Source organism: Furipterus horrens, unplaced genomic scaffold (assembly GCF_987537825.1).
Source record: "Furipterus horrens unplaced genomic scaffold, mFurHor1.1.pri manual_scaffold_2, whole genome shotgun sequence".
NCBI classification, from domain to species: Eukaryota; Metazoa; Chordata; class Mammalia; order Chiroptera; family Furipteridae; genus Furipterus; species Furipterus horrens.
This window is the reverse complement of record NW_028327172.1, coordinates 29809277-29824699: the sequence shown is the minus strand read 5'-3', so window position 1 is coordinate 29824699 and position 15423 is coordinate 29809277. Positions and strand designations below refer to the sequence as shown.

The following is a 15423-nucleotide window of genomic DNA, read 5'->3' as shown; positions in this document are numbered from 1 at the left end:
ACTCCTCTTTCTCCTTATCACCTTCATGAAGACAATGTCTTACATGTCATGGAATATTTATACAGCCTAGTGTGCAAAGAACCTTGCGCATAGCAAACTTTGGCAAAAATGTATTGGAATCAATGTTGTCACCCGAAGGATATGTAAAGAGCATGACAGGTGATGATCGATGGTGTAGGATACCCTGATAGACAAATGACCAATGTCCTCAAATTGCATAAAGATCGTCATAAATAAGAAAAACCAAGTAAACTTTTAAGTGGTCTCAGAACTAATACCAAGAAGTAGAAGCTACCAGTTAATATGTTTCATTTCAATTCAAAATAGACATTCCTAAAAGAGTGAGAATGATGGAATTGGCTGCCCAGTGCTGTAAGAGACTGCCCGCTGGTGCCGGATAGCTATGTTTGGATTGTTGTTAAGGTCACTTGAGCTTTGAATGCCCAGGAGGGCTGATTGGATTTATGTTTTCTTCCCATACTTGGATATCAATGAAAAACAGCAAAATATATCTGTGGCTTTCATCAACACCCATGTCATACCCCACTGTAACTCCGAAATGTTTTCTTATGTGGTAGAGATGCTCTCGGCGATTAGGACAGTGAGGCTTGATTAGGAGAGCACCTCCCAAGAATTATTCCCTCTTTTTTCATCCTTGGCCCCAGGATCTGCAGGCAGCTTACCTGGCACAGGGTTGCCCTAATTGTCCACTTGCTCCTACTCAGTGGCTACTCTAGTCACACCTGGTCTAAAAGACCCAGCTCTCCAAGGGTGTATCTGCACTGTTAATGGATTAGCAGCGTTTATGGTCTCTCGATGGTATAGTTCTTGAGAACATTCTAAAGTTAATTCAGAGCTGCTACTAGATAATTTAGTGACTGGAATGCAGTAGGTGTGAGTTTGAATCTCAGACCTGCCACACACTAGCTGTATGAGAGTGGGCATGATAATTAATAATTCTATGAGCCTCAGCTCCATTTTTTGCAAAATAGTGTTGAGAACAGATCCTCCAACACAGAGCTGCCTTGCAGAGTAAATGAGGTGATGCATGTGAACAGCTTAGCACAGTACCTGGCACAAGGTAAATGCTCAATAATGTTAATTAATGCTATTGTAAATGATTATTTTCTAATCATTGGCTAGATTCAAAAGCTCTATGCTTTCTTTATTGCAGACATTGATGAGTGTGCCTTACGGACACATACCTGTTGGAATGATTCTGCCTGTGTCAACTTGGCAGGGGGCTTTGACTGCCTCTGTCCCTCTGGGCCCTCCTGCTCTGGTGACTGCCCCCATGAGGGAGGACTGAAGCGCAATGGGCAGGTGTGGACCCTGAAAGAAGACAGGTGTTCTGTCTGTTCCTGCAAGGTAAGATCGATGTGGTGCTGCGGACATTGTAACCTCTTTTCTCTTCCTCCCCACTTCTCCCCCCACCCCACCCCCCACTTGTTGACTCCTGGGTGGCCTGTTCTCATCCATGCTACAGCTAATGATGATGCTCAGTGGCAGGCATACCTGCTCCCAATGAGAAGTGAGGTGTGGTTTGGGAAGCGACTGCAGAGCACAGGGGTTGCAGGGCAGAGAAGCCAGTTAGTCCTCCCTCTGAGAGCTGCAGTGCCTTTAAGGTTGGTTGGGTGAGAGCTTTAATGATCCTTCATCCCATGCATCCCATGCACACACAATCTTGCTAATTAAAATGACTCTTTGCCTGATATGAGCACCTGTATGAAGTTGCTCACTTTGGTGGTGACGTCATCCAGAAGAGCAAGGCTCAGAGACTTGCCTCCAGTGGTCAGAGACAGGCCGAACTCCACTCTGAACAAATGATAATGATAATACAGAGGCCTTCTGGTAAATGATGTCGTCTTTGTTGTTTTCCGGCCAGGCTGTTCCTCACATGAAGTTGCTCGGAAGTGAGTTTAATGCTTATGGGAATAAAATTCTGTCGTCGACTGGTTTTGCTTTATGCTTTGCAAAATGAGCCTATCAAAGTGTTTGATTTCCTTGTGCTTTACTTCATCTTCTGTTGGTCTTGCCTCTTCATTTTCCTTTGAAAGTGCTTTGCTGTAGCTCTTGCATTGTATTGTTATGTCTTTTCGGATGAGACTGTTTAATCTTGGGCTTTATGGGCACGGGAAGCACAAGAAATTATTTGCTTAGTAGCCTCTTAGAGAGCTGGTCTCCTGAAAAATTCAGAGTGCTCCCTAGAAACAGTTGAAACGAACCTTGAAAAACTCCAATTCATTTACCTGCCTTCTAGTCTGCCTCACCTCCAGCAGACCTGGGGCAGCAGTTTAGGAGAGCTGTATTATCCAGTCTTTAGATCATGACCCCACATCACCCATTTTTCCCCTTGAACTTAAACCTAGTTCAACACATCCAGACTCTGGTCCATTGCCCCCATTTTCGGGGCACCTCCCACCTTGCAAGCACCCAGTAATTTAAAAACAACATCACGTTTAATATAGTTCAACTTTAAAAGATGAAGACACCAAGTTTCTAAGTTTTAGGGCAAGTAACATGTCCTAAGTACCTTAAAATATCAATGTTTAAGCTGGGACTTGAGTTCCACTTTCTTGCCCCGAATTTCATAGTTTTCTCATTTTGCCATATGGCCTGCAACACTCTACAGGTGATTTCTGTTGATACAGTTGGTTTATGTGAAACCATTAAGCAATCATTCAATCCAACTTGACTGAGCTCAAACTCTCAATGCAGTACTATGTTAATGACCGTGTGGGACATTCCCTCAGGAAATCTTCAAGTAATTAAATACAATATTTAACCATGTGGCACTGACTCAAATGGGAAAAGCTTTTAAAGAGAAAACTCATTGTGAGTTAGAATATTTGAGAAGGGCTTATGGAAGAGGTTGGCAGTAGATCTCCATTCAGCAAGCAAAATGTGGGAAATTTTCTTTATTAGTTCTTTTCCAGAAAATACTGTTTTTCTAAACGTTGGAGAATGATAACAATCTGACCCCTTATCCATTTTAGGCTTTCTGAATCCCCAAGTCCTGGAATAGACAAAACGTTTTAGTTGTATCTTGGCTAGGGTATCTTGGCTAGGGTTTTGTTTTATTTAAACCCATGATAAAGCATGGAACTTAGGAATTATTTACAATTTCCAAGGCTTCATTAATTAACTGCGCCAACAATTCAAGCAGCCCAAGTTGACATATTCTGCTTTCACTTGTAAACTTTCTTTGAAGTCTTAAGAGAATTAGACTGAAGTTGCCACAGAATATAAACAGTACTTTTAATCATATTTTCTTAATGTAATGCACCTCCACCACCACTGTACCCCTTTATGAATAAAGTACTAGGCTCATTTCTTTACATACATATTTTTCTTCCAATTGTATTTATTAGTCATTAACTGCATATCTCCCAAGAAGTGGTGAAGGCTGAAGAAGCTTTTATCTTAGGAGCTGAATAAAACCCCTAAACCAAATTCTGTAAATAACACTCAACAACAATTTATTTGTGACCCTCTTTGTTTGTTTCTATTATTTGTAGTTGAAAGTGTTCCATTCTGACTTTTTACATTTTTTATTATATTTTAATTGCAGTTGGAATATATGTTATATTACATTCAGGTATATAACATAGTGATTATTTAGGCATTTTTGATCACACTGTTGAGTCTGGAACTCATCTGATACTACACATAGCTATTACAGTACTATTGACTCTATGCCCTGTGCTAAACTATAAATCCCTATGATTATTTTTATAACTGGCAATTTGTAATTCTTAATTCCCTCTCCTTTTTCACTCATTTCCCAACCCCTCTCCCATCTGGAAACCATCTGTTTTGTTTTCTTGTTTATATTGTTTTTTAGATTCCACATCTAAGTAAAATCATATGTTACTTGACTTTCTCCACCTGACTTATTTCATTTAGAATAATACCCTCTAGGTCCATCCATGTTTTCATAAATGGCAATATTTCATTCTTTTTCATGACCAAATAATATGCCATTGTATATATGTACTACATTTTTAATCCAATCATCTATTGATGGACCCTTGGGTTGCATCCATATCTTGACTATTATAAATAATGGCACTATGAATATAGGGGTGCATGTATCGTTTTGAATAAATATTTTGGATTTCTTCAAATACTCAGAAGTGGAATTGCTGGGTCATATGATGATTCTATTTTTAATAATTCGAGGAACCTCCATACTGCTTTCTACAGGGTCTGCACCAGACTGTATTCCCACCAACAGTACACAAGGGTTCCCTTTCTCTATATCCTTGTCAGCAATTGTTTTTCCTTTATATATTGATGATAGCCATTCTGACATGTTTGAGGTAATATTTCATTGTGGTTTCAATTTGTATTTATTTCCCTGATGATAAGTGGCATTGAGAATCTCTTTATTTCTATTGGCCGTCTGTATGTTCTCTTTAGGGAAGTGTCAATTCAGATCCTCTACCAATTTTGTAATTGGATATTCTTTTTTTTCTATCATTTTTTTTGGGGGGGGTGTTAAGTTGCATATATTCCTTATATATTTTGAATGCAAACTCCTTAGTATTATTGGTGAATATCTTCTTCCATTCAGTAGGCTGTTTTTTGGTTTTGTTGATTGTTTCCTTTGCTATGCAAAACTTTTAGTTTCACGTAGTCCCATCTATTTATTTTTCCTTTTGTTTATCTTGCCCAATGAGACATAGCCAAAAAAATGTTACTAAGAGCAATATCAGAGTTTACTGCCAATGTTGTCTTTTAGGATTTTTATGGTTTGGGGCCTTACTTTTAAGTCTTTAATCCATTTTAAGTTTATTCTTACATACAGTATAAGAAAGTGATCCATTTTTATCCTTTTGCCTGTATGTGTCCAGTTTCCCAACATCATTTATTGAAGAGACTTATTTTTACCCCTTTTGTGTGTGTGTGTGTGTGTGTGTGTGTGTGTATGTGTGTTCCTTGCCTCCTTTTTCATAGCTTTGTTGACCATATAAGTATGAGTTTATTTTCTGCTTTCCCTATTCTGTTGCATTGATCTCTGAGTCTGTTTTTTATGCCAGTACTGTACTGTTTTGATTACTATAGATGTGCAGTAGTTTGATATCAGGTGGTGTGATACCTTGAACTTTGTTCTTTTCTCCCAAGATTGCCTTGGGTATTTGGGGTCTTTTCTGGTTTGATATAATTCTAGGATTATTTGTTCTAGTTCTGTGAAAAATGCCATTGATATTTTGACAGGGATTTCACTGAATCTCTATTGTTTCGGTAGTATAGACATTTAAATGATGTTAATTATTCCTATCCATAAACACTTTATAGCCTTCCCTTTATTTGATTCTTCTTTAGTCTTTCTTTAATGTCTTACAGTTTTCCAAATACCAGCTTTTCACCACCTTGGTTAAATTTATTCCTAGGTTTTTTTGGGTTTTTTTTTATGTAATTATAAACAACATTGTTTCCTTAATTTCTTTTTCTGATAGTTTGTTAATTGGCATATAAAAATTGAACTGATTTCCAAGTATTAATTTTGTGTTCTACTACTTAACTGAATTCATTTATTAGTTCTCATCATTTTTTGGTGGATTCTTTAGGGTTCTCTAAGTATAATATCATGTCATCTGCAAATAATGACAATTTTACTTTTCCACTTTGAATGCCATTTATTTATTTATTTATTTATTTATTTATTTATTTATTTTGTCTGATTGCTGTGGCTAGGACTTCCAATACCTTGTTGAATAAAAGTGATGAAAGAGGATATTCTTTCCTTGTTCCTAATTTTAAAGAAATACTTTTAGCTTTCCACTGTTAGCTGTGGGTTTGTCATATATGACCTTTATTATACTGATGTATATTTTGCCTATTCCAACTAGGCTGAGTTTTTATCATAAAAGGGTGTTAGATTTTGTCAAATGTTTTTCTGCATCTATTGATGCGATCATATATTTATCCTTCATTTTGTTTGATGTATCATGTTAATTTATTTGTGGGTATTGATCCAGATTTGCATTTCAGGAATAAATCCCATCTGATCATGGTATATGATTTTGTTGTGTTGTTGAATTTGGTTTGTGTTATAGGTCTGGGGAGAGCGAGAGGAGAAACGACAGGAAAACAGGTGAGGAGTTTAAAAGGTTTATTTGGTCAGCTCAAGCAAGCGGGCTGAGACCAGGAGGCGTCAGCTGCAAACAGAGAAAGGCAGGGGTTTTGGAAAGGGGTAAGGGAGAAGGAACTGAAGGGACTCTGTTGATAGCTTTGGGGGAGCCTGTCCTGGAAACACAGAGGCTCGCTGAAACAGAGAAGTTACTAAGTTCTTGCCAGCAGGCTACAATATCTTTGAAGGACATGGGCAGTTACTAACATCAGCAGGAGAGGGCAGCAGATTCAATGGGGTTTGCTAAAATTTTATCAGAATTTTCTGGAACTCAGGTCTTATGCCTAAGATTCCTGCCTTTGTTTTGTTGATTCTAGGGAGTTGGGCCGAAGATCAATTCTTCTGGAACTTCTTCAAGCTGAGATTAGGATGTAGAGCTGTCCCTATGTTTCTTCTTGATAAGGCAGGGTATGGAGTAGGAGCATGTCCCCGACAGCTTGATTCGTGGGAGTCTGTACTCTTCTGCAGACAAAATGTATTAGGAGGCATATGAGACAGGGACCTAGAGACAAAAGCAGATTCTTAGTACTGGGATTATTAAACGTATTAATATTACTCAGAGGGGTGAGGAGAAATAGGAGCAGAGTGTCTCGAGCCAGGAGGGGTTACTGGCAGCATTTATTTCTACATGTTTTATGATGTCAGTGTTTTCTTTTAAAACTTCTAGATCTTCTACAACCTGCCCACTAGTGTGGATATAAAAACAGCACGTCTCGTTTATTAGAGCACAGGTTCCACCTGCCTCTGCAGTAAGTAGGTCTAGGGCTTGTCTGTTTTATAGGACTTCATCGGCCAGACTGTTTAAGGATCTCTGTTGGCTTTCAATCGCTGTGACAGTTGCATTCCAGGATTCCTGCATCATGATTGAGATGTTAAGGACTGATCGTTCAAGAAGGGGGATCCCAGAAAACCAGGAGAGGCCCCCCAAAATGAAATGGCCTGTTCCTGGTTTCTCTAAAATGGGATTGTTATGGGTATGATATCTTCATCTGTGCCAATTCTCTTTGTCCTGGGAAGATGTTGAGAACTTAGTGAGGTCTCTAAAACGGACCTGAGATTATGGATGAGCCCTGATGTAATCATTTCAGAGAGGGCCCAGGGTAGAGGCTTCAGGGAGCAGTGTAACGATAGTACAAATGCCTGACCAGTATCGGGGAAGTATGAGGTAGGCCCTGTCACCACATAAGAAGAAGTATCCCGTTCCCATAAGAGATATGGCTGTGGTGAACCCCTGAGGCCGAGAGTGTTTGAAGGAAGTGGAGATAAAGAGATCAGAGGGGCTAATAATATTCCTTCCTGTAAAGAATTCGTTGACGCACAGAGGAGAATATAAGGGATTGGACTTGCTGTATGTGTGAACAGGGCTCTGGCAAAGCATGTTGCGGAAAATAAGCTGGAAGATATTATTCTTTGGGGGCAGTGGAGCAATTTGATCACTTTCATGAAGACTTGCAATGTTGGTGATGTTGAAAAGTTGACCTGTTTCCCTTCCTATTCCAAGGAATTCTCTGCTGGTTTGTGAACTATTATAAGGAAATATTATTTCGGAGTAGGTCTTTGAGGCTCTACGGGCTCTGCCTCCCCAAGTTAAAGAACAGGTTTTATTATAATATTTATTCTTTGGGGTTATTGGTGTCCAAGTGAGTGTAGAGGGGTTAAAATATAAGGTATGGTTGCAGTAAGAGGTATCTAAGCGGCCTAAATATTTGGACTGCCTATGAGAAGAGGAATGCGAGAAACAGATGAAGGTCTTATCCATTAGGCGGGTAACTTTTCCTATCGGCTCTGAAGGGCTGGAGAAGTCTTGAGCTTGTAAATAATCAGGCACTAATTGCATAATTTTCTGTCTGGGATAAGTCTGATTACTAAAATCTATGTGGAATCCATGGAGCTTAGGTTTTATAGTTATTAAAGTTTCAGGAATTATAGGAAAGGCCTGAACAGCTATTAATGTGGCCTGCGTAGTTTTGGGACCTATCCAGAAGTTGGTCCCGTTTGTTATTTGTGCTGTTGACTGAATAGTAGGTGCCAGGGTGTGCCTAGAGAGCACAGCAGTTATGGAGGTTAGAAGGAAAAAGAAGGGAACTTGAAACAGGGTGGAGAGACTAATGATAACTGCAGCCACTGCATAAGCTGTTTCCAGGTACATCCAGTCTATGAATTTTCCCTGGAGGAATGCGTCCCACAGGAAAGTTAGGAGGTCTTACTTTTTTTTGTGATGGGAGAAGGGAACTGAGCAAGGAAGTCTAGCATAAGGGAGTAGAGGCTTTGGGGAGTTACCAGAGGTTTAGGAGAAATTGGTGGTGAGGGTGAAGGTGGATTCATAGATTTTAAAAGGATGTGAAAATCTCCTAGAGTTTTTAGGACAAAGGCAAAGAGGAAAGACAATCAAGAAGTAAGAGATGCCTCTGTACTTAGCTAGTCTGGTCTTCTTCTTCTGGTAGTCTTGTAAGCTGGAGACAGGTGGGCAAGATAAGCTGGGAATGAAAGCAGGTCAGATCTGTCTTTGGTATGGTGGCTCCAGTCAACGTGGAGGTTTTCTTGAGCCTGGAAGAGTGAATCCATTGAGCCAGTCCCCAAAGTTTGGCTGCTGTTGGGGTAGTTAGTATGACCTGGTAAGGTCCCTCCAAGTGTGGGTGCAGGGTTTCATGCTTATCTGGGGGGACTTTAAGAAATACATAGTCTCCTGGTTCTAAGAGGATGGGTTTGGAATTTCTGTGGTAGGCTTGGGAAGGACTTTGTGAGCATGCTCTCGTAGTAATTGTCTGGTGAGTACTAGGGCGGGAATATAATCACCTAAGGCATTTTGAGAGGTTGGAAAATTATTAAATAGGAAGGGTGTGCCATACATGAGTTTGAAGGGGCTGAGAAAGGTAGGCACCCTTGGAGTAGCGCAAATTCTTGCTAGTGCTTGAGGGAGCAGAGATACCCAGTTTTCTCTTATCTCTAAAGACAGTTCGGTAACTTTTCTTGAAGATTGGGGTCAGTAAGGTATATGGAACTTCCATTGGATGTGGAGTGAACTGGCTAGTTCCTGAGTTATCTGGGACATAAATGCAAGACCATTATCGGATTGAAGGGTTGTGGGGACCCCGAAGTATGGTATGATGAAATATAATAGGACTCAGGATACTTCTGACACTTTTTCTGAGGTAGTGGGGAAAGCCTCTATCCAACCAGAAAATGTGTCAACCAGAGTTAGAAGATATTTATGTTGCTTAACAGGGGGCATGTGGTTGAAGGCAATCTGCCTGTCCTGTCCTGGGAAAAGCCCTCTGGCCTGATGAGTTGGGAATGAAGGTGGGCGCTTAATTCCCCCTTGAGAAGATGTTTGGCTGCAAATTGTGCACTGATGGGGGATATTGTGAAGTATGGGGCACAGGTTCAAGCAAATAATTAAAGGAGCAAGGAATTTAAGTAAAGGTCAGTAGCCTACATGTAAGGCTTCATGAAAATGAGTTAGAATTTGTTCAGCTTGTTCTAAAAGAAGGACTACTCGCCCTCCTAAGGTCAGCCATTCCCCATTCCAGATCACACCCTGTTCAGGAAGGGTTTGTATTTCTGATGATGTCTATTGAGGCCATACAGAGGGGATGGCTAGGAGTTGTTTTTCTGAGGCATTGAGTGATGCTGCTTTTTAAGCCTGTCTGTCTGCTTTCTCATTTCCAGTGTTAATTTCAGCTGAAAAACCTTGGTGCCCCCTACAATGAATAACAGCAGTGGGGAAAGCTAGTGGAGCTTCTTGTAAGAGTTTAAGAGATTAAATCATCATTGGTAATGGAGGAGCCTTTGAAATTAGAAAGTCTCTTTCAGCCGCCTTGCTGCAAGTGAATGGAGGATATGGTATGCATAGCAGGAGTCTGTGTAAATGTTAACCCTTTTATGGCCTGCCAACCTCAAGGCCCATATTAGGAGTATTAATTCAGCCTGCTTGGAAGAAGTCCCACGGGGCAAGGGCCTGGCCTCTACTGTGTAAGTGTGGGGCACAATTTTATATCCCGCCTTTTGTCTCCCCTGGGTGACAAATGAACTTCCATCAATAAACCAGGTATCCTCGGGATCTGGTAAAGGTGCCTCAGAGATATGTGGAAATGGAGATGGGAGATTGGAGAAGACCTTGAACAGGAATGTGGGCCTTGTGTGGATCCAGACAAGGGAAGGAGGGTCGCCAGATTGAGAGTGGTGCATTGAGAGACAGTTATATGAAGAGTTTGTAAGAGTGTAAGAAAGGTCTGGTGGGGTCTGGAAGGGTGTAGGAATCTATGGGCCTGATTAGACAGCAGATTAGAGATGGCATGTGGAGAATTAACTGTTAAAGGTTGGGAACAGGTAAACTTCTGGGCTTCACTTATGAGAGCTGTTGCCACTGTGAGAGCTCTGAGGCAAGTGGGGCCTTCCTCTGGCTGTTGGGTCTACCTGTTTTAACAGGTAGGCAGCAACTTTTAAATCTGGTCCAGACTTTTGTCCTAGGAGACCCTGGGCCATACCCTGCCTCTCATCCGTGTATAATACAAAGGGCTTGTTAAGGTCTGGCAGGGCTAGAGCAGGAGCGCTAATTAAAGCCTGCTTTAGGGGACTACATGGCCTTTTAATGGGCTGGGAGGGTGGTAAGGGCTCCTGAAGAGGCCCTTTGACAGCCTCATATAAGGGTTTGGCTAATAAGCCATAGTTGGGGATCCAGTTCCTGAAATATCCCACCAGTCCTAAGAAAGATAATAGGTCTTGCTTGGTGGTTGGGACCGGCATGGAGGCAGTTAAATATCGCTGATCTTGAGTCATTCCTTTTTCTGATGGTGTTAATTTGAATCCTAAATATGTGACTGAGGTTTGAGAAAGCTGAGCCATTTGGGCTGGTACCCTATATCCTGGCTGGGCTAACTGGTTTAGAAGAGTAGCTGTTTGTTCTTGGGAGTCAGAGAAACATGGGCTACATAGTAGGAGGTAATCTACATATTAAAGAAGAGTGTAAGGGGAGAGGTTAATTTGACTGCTGATCATGAACCAATGCCTGGCTGAATATGTGCGAGCTGTCTCTGAACCCCTGAACCCCTGAGGAAGTACTGTCCGTGTCAGTTGCTGAGAGGCATGTGTTTCAGGGTCAGTTGCATGTGAAAGGGAATAGATCTTGGGAGTCTGGATGTAGGGGGATAGTGAAAAAGGTGTCTTTCAGGTCTAAGACAGATTAGTGAGTGGTATTAGATGCAATAAGGGTTAGGATTGTGTATTGATTAGGAACTACAGGGTGCAGGGGAACCACAGCCTGGTTGATTATGTGTAAATCTTGGACCAGAAGGTAAGTCCCATTTGATTTATGAACAGATGGGATGGGAGTGTTATAGGGGGAGTTAGCAGGTCTTAAGAGACCTGACCATAATAAGCGAGTAATGGTAGGTTTAAGACCGCTAAGGCCTCAGGGGATATCGGGTATTGGGGATAGGCAAGGAATTGCATAGGGTCTTTAAGTCTGACAATAACTGGGTCATGGTGAGTAGCAGTGATGGGAATGTCAGTGTCCCATACTTCTGAATTAACAGGCTGACAGGAAATAATGGAAGGAAAAGAGTGGGGAGTGGTAAATGATTGAGATGGAGAGAGGAGAAAAATGCCATGTGAACTCTGAGGAGAGGGAAGGAGTATCTGGGCTTTAAGCTCTACTAGAATGTCTCATCCAAGTATTGGCATTGGGCAGTGAGGGAGGACTAGAAATGAGTGGGTAAAAACATGTCCTTCTAAGGAGTATGGAAGGAGGGTAGTGGAGGGTTGCGAGACTATGCCATTAACTCCAACAATCGAGATTGAGAAACTGGTAAGTGGCCTGGTGTATTCAGGAAGAGCAGAGTAAGTGGCCCCAGTATTGATGAGAAAAGATATTGGCTTACCTGCTACGACAAGAGATAACCGAGGTTCCGTTCTGGATATTGGTATGGGGGCCTGTGCGCTCCCTGGACACCTTCAGTCCTCTGTGGCAAGTCCTAGAAGTTTAGGGAGGTCAAAGCATGAGGCTTGGTTTGATTGGGTAAACAATGTCCTCTGGTCTTGTGGGGCCCGGGGGCAGTCAGACCTCCAATGTTGAGCTGTTTGCACAGCGGGCAGGACATTGTAGGAGATCGAGGATTTGGGCACTTCTTGGCCCAGTGTCCAGGCTTTCCACACTTGCAGCAGTCCCTTGGAGGTTTCTGACTTCTGCCTTTTGATGGGTAAGGTTTGTGGGACTCTTTTAGAGCAGAAGCCAGTAATTGGAAAGCCTGAGTTTGAGATTGGGCATGTTCCTCATCTCGATTGTTAAAGACCTTGAAGGCCAGATTAGCTAATTCAGTCTGAAGTCTGACTAGCTTAAGGGCCTGCCTCTATTTTTTGGAATTTACAGCATATGTCAGAAGCTGACTGGGAAATAAAATGCATATGGAGTAGCAGAGTGCCTTCGGGGGAGTCAGGATTGAGGTTAGTGAAATGATGAAGAGCCTCTCACAACCTAGTAAGGAAGGCAGCAGGATTCTTGTTAGATTCCTGGGAGATCTCCTTTAGTTTATCATAATTAACTGCCTTCCGAGCTGTATTCTGCATCCCAGCAATTATGCATATTACCATACAGTCACGGGCTAGGCAGCTGGGACTGTCCTCCTGGTATTCCCAATGAGGTTCTTCCTGGGGGACTGCAGTGCCTCTATGGGACTATGGTTTGGATTTTGACTATTGAGCATGTCAGCATGCTCCTGGGCAGCCGTCCAAACCCATTCTCTCTCCTCAGTGGGCAAGTAGAAAGAATGATATAAACTTCTTGCCAGGTAAGGTCACAGGAAATAGTTAAATATTGGAATTCTTTGAGAAAGTGAATGGGATCAAAGGATTAAGATCTGAGGCACTGTTCGAACTGGGAGAGATCAGACAGAGAGAAAGGTAAATAAATTGGAATGGGTTCCCCCTTGGCCCCAGCCACCTCTCAGAAGGGAAGGACAGGTTGAGGTCTCCCCTGGGTTCTATGGTAGGGAGTGGGATAGTCTGATGTTGGGTCAGGGGTAGAAGCAAAACCCTCCTCAAGCAGACGGGTGGCTGCAGCTCTTTCCCAGTCTGCTTGGGCTGCATATGGAGGAGGGGGAGCAGAGAGGAGGCAGTCCTCTATAGGATCTGAGCAGCTCAAAAAGGAGCTGTAGATATGGAGCCTCACTCCATTTGCCCAGATGGCAACAGTAATTGTCAGTGTTGGTCAGGATTGAGGGATCAGGGATCCCATTTTTAGGCCATACAGACCCATTCTTTATTTTGTACTGTGCCCAAGCCGTATTACAGAAAAAGATTAATTGCTTAGGCCTGAGTTCTCTATCAATTCCTTTTAAGTTCCTGAGGAGACATCCGAAGGGGGTTGCCTCACGGAGGTTTAGACAGATCACTCCACATGATTTATAGGGAGTCAGGGAGTCAAAAGGCCAGGCCTTCTCCAGGCTAAAGGAGAGTCACAGGGGACGTCCCACCTGAGAGGCTGCTAAGCCGGAGAGGGGTTTGGGAGAAACAGGAGGGAGGTGTCCCACCATCCTCTGTACCCAAGGGTCCTGGAGCCCGCAGCAACTCTCACCCAGTGCTGGGATTTTCCAGCAGAAGTGTCCTGGATGCTATAATAGTACCTGGTGTTGAACGGAAAGAGTGCTGTTGGGAGAGGCCAAGCTCCTTACCTGGTAACCTTTGCCAGTGTTGATGCGAAGGTCAGGGAAAGAAAGGCCGGCTCCTTCTCACTCTCCCGGATTTCGGCACCAAAATGCTCGGTTCACTGCGAATGAGAGGAGAAACGACAGGAAAACAGGTGAGGAGTTTAAAAGATTTATTTGGTCAGCTCAAGCAAGCAGGCTGAGACCAGGAGGCGTCAGCAGCAAACAGAGAAAGGCAGGGGTTTTGGAAAGGGGTAAGGGAGAAGGAACTGAAGGGACTCTGTTGATGGCTTTGAGGGAGCCTGTCCTGGGAACAGAGAGGCTCGCTGAAACAGAGTAGTTACTAAGAAGTTCTTGCCGGCAGGCTACGATATCTTTGAAGGACATGGGCAGTTACTAACATCAGCAGCTACTGAAGAGAGGGCCACAGATTCAATGGGGTTTGCTAAAATTAAACCAGAATTTTCTGGAACTCGGGTCTCATGCCTAAGAGTTTGCTAATATTTTGTTGAGCATTTTTGCATCTATGTTCATTAGGGATATTGGTATATAATTTTTTTGTAGTGGTTTTGTCAGTTTTTTTGAATCCTGTAATGCTAGTCTTGTATTGAGCTTGAGAGCCTTCCTGCTACTTCATTTTTTGAGGGGGACAGTTTGAGAAGAGTGGGTATTAATTTTTCTTTGAATGTTTGGTAAAACTTACCTGTGAAGCCATTTGGTCCAGGGCTTTTGTTTGTTGGGAGTTTTTTCTTTCTTTCTTTCTTTTTTTTTTTTTTACTGATTTGATTTTGTTCAGAGTTATTAGTCTCTTCAGATTGCTTTTTGTCCTGATTCATCTTGGAAAGATTGTGTGTTTCTAGAAATTTATCAATTTTTCCAGGTTGTCTGATTTGTTGGCATATAATTGTGATGTTTCCTCATATGTATATTTTTTGTATTTCTTTCTTTCTTTCTTTTTTAGTAATTTATTTATTTATTTATTTTATTTTTAGAGAGAGCGGAAAGGAGAGAGGGAGAGAAACATCACTGTATGGTTGCCTCTCACTCGCACCCCCAACTGGGGACCTGACGTGCAACCTATCATGTGCCCTGACTGGGAATCAAACCAGCAACACTTGGCTCGCAGGCTGATGCTCAATCCACTGAGCCACAGCAGCCAGGGTTTATTTTTTGTATTTCTATGGTATCAGTTATCAATTTTCATTCATTTATGATTTTTTGTACTTGGACTGTCTTTCTTGATGAGTCTGGTTAAAGGTTTATCAATTTCACTTGCCTTTTCAAAGAATCAGCTCTTTGTTTCATTGATCATTTTTACTTAATTTTTTAGACTCTGTTTTGTTTATTTTATTTATTTATTTATTTATTTTTAGAAGGGTTTCTTTGGAGGAAGGTATGCCAGGTACATCTCACCTGTCCAAAACCCTTTTGTCCATTATACTTAGTTTGGACTGAGGGAAATATTTTAGGTTTCCCCCCTTTCAGGCCTCTGGGCTCTTTCTGTCCAAGCCATTAGGGTAGAAAAGAGAAACCAGTTTTAAAGTGAAGCCCACAGACCACCCCGTTCTTCACCAACCCAGCCACTTAGTTCAGCCAAACCATTGAGTCTCAGGAGGCAGCAATGCAGACAGGATTAAGTGAGGCCTG

General features: G+C 42.0%; 1 protein-coding gene across 2 annotated transcripts in view; it reads left to right on the top strand.

The window, feature by feature from the left end:
* The window catches only part of NELL1 (neural EGFL like 1), a 755205-nt gene that overhangs the window by 710680 nt on the left and 29102 nt on the right, over positions 1-15423 (top strand). For both annotated transcript variants that reach the window (XM_090263151.1, XM_090263150.1), the window contains one exon: positions 1175-1368. In XM_090263151.1, coding sequence (XP_090119277.1) covers positions 1175-1368 — 194 coding nt within the window. The remainder of the gene's footprint in view (positions 1-1174; positions 1369-15423) is intronic.